The 10,625-nt window shown below is 33.7% G+C and overlaps 1 protein-coding gene across 1 annotated transcript in view; it reads left to right on the plus strand.

Annotated features, from left to right (window-relative positions):
- The window catches only part of LOC149789255 (uncharacterized), a 28,159-nt gene extending 17,855 nt beyond the window's left edge, over positions 1-10,304 (plus strand). The window contains exon 5 of the mRNA XM_089975426.1: positions 1,970-10,304. Coding sequence (XP_089831552.1) covers positions 1,970-2,263 — 294 coding nt within the window. The 3' untranslated portion in view covers positions 2,264-10,304. The remainder of the gene's footprint in view (positions 1-1,969) is intronic.
- Positions 10,305-10,625: the final 321 nt, after the last annotated feature.

The following is a 10,625-nucleotide window of genomic DNA, read 5'->3' on the forward strand; positions in this document are numbered from 1 at the left end:
TTTTATATATATGTATAGGGTATAATGGGACATCTATACAATGATAATAAAATCGGTTTATGAACTGATGAAATTGATTTAAATAATCATAGCGATAGGTGTCTTGTGAATAAATGTTTTGTACATGTCCCATAGTAAAGGTAATGATTGCCTTTTATAATATTGTATTTCACATGAGAATATGCCAATGTAGATTTAATTTGTTAAATTATAAAACCACTAAAATGAAGGGTAGAAATGCTTCTGGTACCATATATATATAATTTCTGCCCATAATATTAGGTACACTTGTCATGTTCCATATGCTGAATGTTATTTAATTGTACATAATATTAAAAATATTGTACTCAATATTAAAAACTTCATACTCAATACATATTTAATTTTAGTCTCTGCCATTGACCTATATTTTCATCTTCGACACAAGAAAGTTACCACACAAGTGTCTGCAGGGGTCCATAAAAATGACCCTAGAAAAGAATGATAAAAGATCATTATATTTGAGTTTATACTGAATAAATTGACTTACTGAATAAAGTGTATTAATTTATGCATCAGACAATCAGTTTTCTTTGGATAGCATACTGTCTTGCTTATTTGGAATAGCTTGGGCACAAGTTGAGAATTCACGAAAATATAAAGAAGATAAGATGAAGTCATAAACAAAACACACTGCTGCATTTATTTCTAAATTATCATCATACAGGGAGGAAAACAATGTTGACTCAAATGTTCAAAATAAACTTTTTATGTGAGTCATTACTCAAGCATGAGAAATTAAAATCCTGGTACAGAAGCTCACAGCCATTGATGATGATAATGATGTCTTTGAATTGTCTTGAATAGACAAGAAATGGGCAAGGATATTTGTAAGCCCTGTTTTATCTAAATGACCCCAATATTTGGACCTGGAAGGGCCTTTTGGTCTCGCTTTGACCATTCATAAAGTGAAGACCATCACTATGGTTTGGACTGCGCTGATTAAATAGTTCATCTTTTGTTTATTACCTGCATATTCAGATTACAATATGTTTCACTCACGCTTATAATAAATAGTGTATCTTTTTTTTTGAAAGACCCAGACTGCTCTATAGTAAGGTGCTGATTTCACTAAGGCTCAGTGTAAGTTTAGCTTCCATCAAGGAAGTTGCTCCTTATCAGGACATAATTGGCTGTTTTGACTTGGTTTCTGCTGTAACTGACAGTGATTAGCAGATGAAGTGTGATATGTGATAGATAACCTATCAAAATTTAATTGGGTGTGAAAGGGGACTAAATTGCCAACAACATCCTGCACCATTGACAATAGGTGTTACCTTTTTAGGCTTCATGTTAGACACTAGTAGATAGCAAAACTCAACCTTTGCTGCTCCTGTGTAGCATATTGAACCTTCCCATTGTAGCTCTATTGTTCATTTTTAAACCTTTATATGGGTTTTAACTATATATTTTTACTTCAGATAAATTGATCATTGAGTAGTTACTCTATCACCATAGTTACTCTATCACCATTTACTCTAGTAGTCACTCTATCATCTTTTGTTTTAGACGATGAGGCTTACAGAGATTTTTTAGTTGCAACAGGAGATAGAAAAATCAGTTATTGTTGACTTTCTCAGCACTTGTGAATGAATTTTTGGTGATTCTTTGTCCGGCTGTATAAATATATGGATTTTGATGTTTGTTTAAAGGAATAATTTTTATTTTATGTTAAATCATGAGATTAAGTAAGTATGTTTTAGAAATGACATTTATGTCTCACTTACACTGTATGGACTGTCAAATTGCACCCTATCGATAGCCTTTAAATTGTGCTGCTAAACTAGACCCTCTGTCTTGAACTAGGCCCATTCATTAGTTGTGATTGGCTTAGCCATTGTATTGTATTGTCACTGTATCTGATTTTCTTCTAGTTTTTCAGCTCAAACATGTTACAGTAATAAAAATCCCTTTTCCATAAATCTTTCAGGCACCATCAACCGTGCTGAAATTATTGGAACAGCCCACAGATGAAGCTGTGATTTTACGATGGTCGACAATGCTGGCTAATGTGCTGTATGTAGTAAATGAGAGACATATTACTTCCTCTTCACTTCCTCCCAATGACAAGGCCCCCTCCCCAGAGACAATGTACACTGCCATTCTTGGAGTTAATAATGTAGGCAACGTAAAGAGTAAAGTGTTTCTCCTATGTAAACATTTAAACAAAGATATTCGAGCTCAAGCAGCCAAAGCATACAACCAGCTCGGTATACGTGGATGAGAAAATGTTGTTATCATCAGTGTTCTTCTGTTTTTTAAATTCAAAGAATGATACCTTTTGTAAGGGTATTATTTACTCATGGGTTTTCTGATCGATTTTATGGATTTTGCTGTTAAGATTTGAATAGATAGATATATGAAGTTGACATTGTTGTGTACCAGAAAGAGATACAGGACTTACATTAACAAATTTAAGTATAATCTGTATCAAACTTAACCTTTGAAAGAGGAAAGTTTTTTTTAGGTAGGATGGCTTTTAGATATTCTCTTATTATTTTGGGGGGACTGGGGAGGGGGGTGATTCATGAGAAGTGTTTACTTTCAGAAAGAAGTTTCTTACCCAAGATTTTCTTGTGTAAATGTTTTTGGAATTTTTAATTTATTAAATGGATTTTGTTTGGTGTGAACTGCTTAGGGCAGTAATCTTTTTTTATATTTTTTTTATTATGGCAAGTGGTTATTCAGCAATTGACATGTTCAACTATTAAAATTAAACAACTAAAATTTCAACCAAACTTGACAGAGAACATCAGACTTAAAGGCTTTTCATATTTTATTTTAAAAATGCTTCTCTGTCATCAAAAATGTGGCTGCCAATATTAAAAGTGAAAAAAAAAAACATTTAAGTGATGACTTCTACAAAACCATGAAACGTAATTGACTAAATTTAACAAGAAAATGCCATGGCATAAAGGCCTTTTAAATCTTACAAATGATGCAGTGCTGTTGTCAGGTATTGCCACTATTACTAAAAGAAAACATCTGAACAGGTTCCCTAAAATTGATGAACTGATTTAACGGAAATCATCCTGGCTTGAAGGCCATTCAAGTTTTTGCAACTGAATCTGATTGGTCATCAAATACCATAAATAGAAAACAACATCAAACAAGCTTTTAAAAACTATGTAACAGAATGTATGCATGTAGTAGCATTTTGTGGCACTTTGGCACACCAGTGGCTGTATGATGCCAAGAAAAGGTAAAGTTAGAAAAAAATCTAAAAGTGGCTTGCAGACAGGATCGGGAATGTAAAATCCTGTAAAATAATGTTGTATAATAGAAATTGCCCAAAATTTTACATAAATGATCCTGGCATCATTGTACTTAAGCATGTAGTGATAATCTGCACAAAATAACACCCAAGTTTAACAGCATCCTGGCATGAAGGCCTTACAGATTTATACAAATAATGGTGAGCTGCCACCAGAAATTTGGCCACCATTGCTAATGTTAGAAAAACATTTTAGTGAATGTTAACCCTTTACTTCATGCAAGTGCCTTTAGACACCTCTACTACATTTGCATGTAAGCGCCTTTTGATGTCTCTACTCCATTTGCATGGAAGTGCCTTTTGACAGCCATTTTACGCCGGTTTTCAAAGTGCCCCCTTCAGGGAAAAACCCCTATTAACCATTTTGAGCTGGTTTTTGTAGCACCACCTTCGGAGAAAAAACCCCTATTAGATACTACATTCATTTCTGTGAATGACTATTACATCATATCACGTGGTCACTATTTATGTTCTGGTCGATATCTTCTATTTAAAGTAACTGGTTCATAATCTCCACTCTCCAAAATGGAGGTCGCAGATTTCATTCGGTACTTACAAAGTTTTCACGATTAGAATCACAACTATGAAAGATTCAATAACTTAGGTACAGGCTCTGATATTGATGTAGGCAGCAATTAGTTTTTATAAATTATCAAATTCAGATGACTTAATGATGTAGAGGCGGACAAAAAACTTGTAGATTTCGAGTGTGAGAAATGGCAGCTACGGTTGGTCACATGGTCTCACTGACTTGACGGTGAATGAATTCTCTCAAGATTTTAAAGCACATAAAAAATTCTTCCATGAAAAATAATTACACAGCTATAACATTCGACTTTTAAATTTTTCCACACATATTAGATCTGTACCAAAAATGTAAATTGGTTAAAATTGCTGTTAAATGTAACATGCACTACATTGCTTAACAGTTAACAGGCAGGCCTATGCATATGGAGTCGAATAGGTAACAGGTGTTCTATTTATAGCGCTGCACTTGGTAACTTTGCTCTATGAGGTAAAGGGTTAAAAAGCTGCATAAAATAATTTATCAGATCCAACAGAAAACGTTCTTTGCATACCACTCCATCAGCAGTATTTACCAAAAAGAAAACATCTGCAATGATGAATTTTGAAGGAAAAAAATGAACAAAATTTGATCAAATTTGGCACAAGGCATCCTTGCCTCAGGACCTTCCATTTTATACAAATTATGTTGATCCTGTGTCAAGTAATGGCTGCTATTACTAAAAATAGACAAATCTATAAGTGAGTTCATAAAAACTACACAGCAGAATTTGACAAAGCATCCTGGCATAATGTTCTTTTGATTTTGCACAAAGCATGCCATCCAGTTGTAAAATAAATTTAGTCTAAAGCAGTTGACAAATTAGAGAATACACCTTAGCATTTGGCCTTTTTGGTTTGTATAAATAATTAATTCTGCCATCCAAAATGACCACCATTGCCATATAAAAAAAACCCAGACAAGCCTTTGAGTGTCGGAAAGCATCACACCAGCCCATATATCTTGGCCATCTGCCCTGGCAATGGGCTTTGATGTAGATACAAGCCGGGTAGGTGAATTGAAGTCCACTTTGAGCTCTCATTTTTAAAACTGTGTTAAATGAGTTTTGCCAGAGATTATTTTGGAAGTAGGTGTACATAACTTATTTGATTGGTTATATATACAATGGTTAAGTCTGAACACATTATCATGTAAAACTTTTGTTGCCCTTTATAAAGAGTTGGTTCCAGAAATGTTCACTTTAGTGAAGTTTTTAAGAGTTAAGTTTTGAAGGATTATTAATAACAGGGTAGAGAAGCTATTATAGAATTACTGCTGAAATCCAGAATTTTCATATACAGTATATATGAAATGGTGAATCCTGTTGGTCATCTTCATTTAGCAGCTTTTAGTGAGAAGGTTAGTCCATATTCATTCTTTCAGATTTGACCCATAGATAGCAGTTTTTATAATTGATATAGGTGTGCATAAGGAATCATGATGCAAGAATGTTGATAAAAATGGACATATACTAATCAGATCTAGTCACACCTAAGATTTGATACTACATTGAAGCCTGTCAGAAACAAGTGTTTCTCAGATGCTAGTAGTAATTTAACTTGATACAAAGGCCGATTCACTTGGCAACACAGACATTGAAGTTTCACACTATTAAATCAACATTTGTCCAGTGGGAAACAGTCGAGTCAAAAGTAAATAATATTGCTCTGATGATTACTCAACAACAAAAAAATTGTTAACTTTTCAACATTTTGGGACAAAATCTTTGAGAAGTGTTAAATATATGAATAAGAGCCTTCAGCTGATTAGTACAACATAAACGCCAACAGCATGGCGGTTGAAAAATTTGCAAGTAAACTGTTCAATCACTTGAGATACAAGTGGCCTAAACCATTACCAAATGAGAAAGACATGGAGAAAAGAAATCTCCAACCAATGAAATCAATAGTTGATCACTTCATATGAAGGAAACAGTAGTAAATAATGAAATACCAGTCTGTATAGTTGCAATATGTGCATAAAATGTATAGAACGCACCACTCATATAAAGAAAGCTGAATTCTTATGCATATGACATCAATTCCTATGTTTCTGCTAAAATATAGTGACCACTTGTAAACAATTTTTGCTTCAGTATATGTTGCAAAATTGTCAAAATGGTCTGGTAGTAATTTTAATTAGATGCGCCTTTTTAAGCCCAAAGCAGCCTTAAACTGTGTGATTTTTTTTTAACATTGATCAACATTTTCTGATAAAATTATGGTAAATAGGGAAGAGGTGAGTTTAGAATATTAGATGCATGGCAGCATAATGAATGTTTAAAGGCGCTATTGAATGCATAGAAGGTAATCTGGATAAAATCGTGTTTTTTTAATCTTAATGAAGAAAGGGATAAAGCAGTGCAAAATTCATGTAAAAGTACTGGATCTAGATAACTTTTACATGTATTAATATTATTTTCAACAAAAAAAAAAATTCACTTATAACCCAGTACCCTAATGCTGAGCTTCAAGGGTTAGCAATTCTGGTGAATCTTTATTTCACTTGATTGGACATACTCTATCTTTTGTTATTATTTGTGCTTTTGTAAGGAGAGTTGACATGTATATGCTTTTATTCCTGTTTATAACAAATTTTTATGGAAAAGAAGCGTTTTTCCTGATACTTATGGTGGTTCAGAATGCATTGAATCATGCTTGTTCAATTGATACAACAAATTGGATATCTTTTATCATCATAATTTGTTTTTATTTCAGGAATGTTGACTTTATGTATTATATTGCTGATTATGACAAATGTCCATGAAAAAGAATTAATTCTTCCTGGACCCAATAGTGGTTCATAATCCATTGCATCTCTCTTACTTACATAATGTTTTGCCAAAACAAAATAATCATGCAATTCCTGGGTTATGCATATAACTCAAAACATTCTTAGAACTAGTGAAAAACTATTCGCTGTCAAAATATTACCATTTGGTTATGGACATTCCAAGTTGAAACATGTAATACACAACCACAGGGTAAAATTGAACCTAAATTGGTGACACTATGTGAAAAAGCTAGATTGCACAAAATATTGTATTACATTATTAGACGGTGTATCACATCCCACACATGGTGATGGGCCTATAGGACAAAGCTTGGTTTAGATGTACATAATCAATAGGTTCAAATCTTCATTGTCAAGGTTACAGCTCAATATATTAGTTCCCTCACACTTTCCTTTTCACTTCTTTCAAGCTATTTGAAATCAAGAGATGGTGTGCCATATGCTACTTTAGGGTGGGTTGGGTTGGTCCTGACTTCAACCTCAATGTAAATATTTGGTCTATTATCTTACACCTTAGAGGTCATATTTTGTGGATCAGAATCATGTCTAAGTTTTCCATTATTCTTTCCATTTCACTTTATGACTTATGAGATATTTAAAATTAAGGGAACTTGCTTTACTCGCACACCTTTATTTGAAGGTCTGCTATGCACTACATTGAGGGGGTCCTGTCATCAAGGTTAATGTTGCAGATCAACATTTTAAGTTTTCCATTACACATTCTTTTCAGCTCTGTAAAGTTTTTGAGTCCTTTCATTTCATCAAAGCATATTTAGAAGACATTACCATTATGGAGGGTTTAGTGTACCCAAAATAGACCCTAAATATCAAGGTCAAGGTCATAATTTTGTAAATTAAATTTGCCATCAAACTTTTCTTTCCTAAGTCAAGAACATTTTGAGATTATGAGAACGTATGGTCTTCATACACATCAATACATCATCATTAAAGGTATTGTATAGATAGATCATTGTCCTAACAACAGGTTCATAGGTCACAAGTCTGTCTTAAAGTTTTCCTTTATGTTATGCTTTTCACTCATTAATTTAAGAGCCATACGAAATTGAAGGATTAAATTTGGTACATTTGTTGTATACCATAATGAGGACCTGTCTTTGAGGTCACAAGCCAGTAATTTAGGTTACAGTTACATTCTGCTTTTTAACCTAAAAGCTGTTTAAGATAAATTGGTGAAATTTGGTATATTTGGATATTTTCACTAGATGTGCCTTCACATTTGAGGCCCATTTTTTAAAAAGTCAAGGCCAGTTGTATTTTCTTCATGATTACTTTTGTTTCTGCTTTATGTTTTAAAAGCTGTTTGAGATTCTGGAATGAGACATTGTAAACTTAATTTCTTCTTAAAATACGTCACCTGATCGTAATATTTTAGAGTACTTCCCTTACCTCATGAATCCAGCACTCCAAGCTAAATATTTAGCTGTGTGACTAACAGTTGTCTGGTGATATATATGGGTTTTAAAGCTAGGGCCATAGTAAAAAGTATCAACTATTTGATAGGAAATGTTCCTTGCTTTACATTATTTAGACTGGAGGGTGCAGGTCATAGTTAACTTACGATTGATTTTACCTCAGGGATCTGTAATCACAAGAAGGATGAATTAGAATTGGTGGGACAGAACAACAGATTACCATTGTAGATCATTCAGCAGCTTCTTGAGGATGTGGCATGACTTCCTTTAGGTTTGCAGGAAGTTCTCTTTTCCAAAAGCTGAGTCTTAGCATGCAAAATTGATGCTCAAGTTAGGTTCTCAATTAAGTATCTGCCTCACATACCTTTGAGGACCAGAGATTGTCTCTCCAGGCTTAGGAAATATACCTTCACGTCTTACCAATTATCTTAATGCATTATGAATCTATTACATATTTTTGAAGAAAAAAAATTTTTTAGGTTGTAAATGTTTCTTAGTCAACACTTCTTGATCATGATACAGTTACACTTCCCACCCTCCCTGCAACTACGTTGAGGACAGTGTGCATTCCACACCAGTAATACCAATCCCTATATCATGGTGAGATCACTCTATCATATGTGGCCAGACAATATTTAGCCTCCATAGCTAAAACCCAAGCTGAAAGGGCTTGATTTGCAAGATAGTGATAATACGATTAAGGTATTTACAATCAGTTAATAGATACTTGACTTGAAAAAGTGGTTTCTCATGTGTATCAAGGTGTTATCTACAAGGTCAAGATCACTGATCAATAGTTTTTCTTTTTTTCTGAGCTAATTTGGATCCTTTTGAGATAAAGAAATAAACTATGTTACTTTCCATGTCTGTCTATTAATTCTACAGCTCTGTCACAAGTATCACATCCAGGTTCCTTCATTGTATAGTTTTGCATTACCTCATCACTGTAGGTGGCAGACTGAAATTAATTTACTTGTTTGTACATACCGTACAGCACAACCACTATAACACGTGGATGTTAGTGCTAATGCATAACAAAGATTTTGACACATTTTAAAATTATAGATACCATCAATCATGCCCAATTGTTGAGTCATTTTTGTCTTTTCAGGTGTTCCAATCCAAATGCTTAATTTCTTTGTGAAATACATATTTAGTTATGAACAAGGTGTCAGACCTGAACAGATCTAATTGTTTTTCTGTTAATATCTATTGATTAATAGGTATACTGGTCTATTTCACTAGAGAGAGAGAGAGAGAGAATTTTAAGATTTTATTCCAAGTGATGTCAGTTATTTTATAGATAAAAAGAATGACGTGAAGGGTTTGTGATAAATATGTTAATCACCTTTGCTTTGATCTCAACACAGATGTTTGTATCATGGGATCAGTCAGATCTCACCCTTCAGGATTGTTCTAATATTGTTGCTGAGATTCCAACAGATCACTTGTTAATTGTGAGTGTTCACACTAAAGTTGTTCAGTAGACGGTGAAAACCTGTCTTGAAGGACATCTCCATATACGGGACACCTGTCGATAAAAGATTTTAAGACGTCCTGAATAAAACTCCTATAAACATCTTTAATGTCAATTATGCCTGTCATGTGAAGCAGGGAGAACATAGTTTTGTCAGAAACCTCAGTTCTGAGTGCATATGAAAGGGCACTTTATAACTGAACAAATGAGTCAGTGTTTTCATTGTACTGGTGAAACTTGATCTAAGTCTGTTTATTTGTTTTACAGAAATATATATACATATATTGATAACTAGTATATGAGACTCCATCACATAACAAAGGTGGTGCGGCCCTTGGGCCATCGAAAATGCCCTCATGTGGCCGTCAGGGTGGTTTGAGTTTTAGAACCCTGCACTGTAGTATGTAAAAAAAAAATCTGCTGGCAGACAAGATCGGGGTTGTTTTTAATGGAGTTCTAATTTTGAAGTTAGAATTAATGGTAGATTTTCATTTTGAATGATTAAAACAGTATTCACTAATAAAAATGATGGTATGCATATTTGCTTGCTAGTCAATATTTTAAACAGACATGCAGATAATGTCCAAATTCAGGATTGTTTGAAATTGTTATATTAAGTAAATCATGGTAAATCAGTCCGAATGAATGATATCCTAGTTGTTACATAATATGTATATTATTAATAACATCTGAGATTTTAATAAAATAAATCATTTGATAGAATTGTTGTCTTCAGAAGTCTCAATGAGAACTCAAGAATTTGTAGTGACCCACTTGACTTAGTAGGCAGGAGCCCTAGAGCAGTCACAGCATCCTTCCACTCAGAGTTTCTGCACAGTACTTTTACCAGGATTTATTTGTTTCAGTAAAACTGTATGCAGCCTTATACTAATGAAAACTTGGATAAGTTCAATTATCATAATTCAGCATAATATATTATTTGGTTTCTTTAAACCCAGCACCTTTAATCCACATTTGATTGGGTGGTTTTGGCATTGGAGCTAGTTTCTCTTGGATGGGTGGGGATATGATATGTCACCTCTT

Source organism: Sinohyriopsis cumingii, chromosome 11 (assembly GCF_028554795.1).
Source record: "Sinohyriopsis cumingii isolate HCF-2022 chromosome 11, ASM2855479v2, whole genome shotgun sequence".
Lineage (NCBI taxonomy): Eukaryota > Metazoa > Mollusca > Bivalvia > Unionida > Unionidae > Sinohyriopsis > Sinohyriopsis cumingii.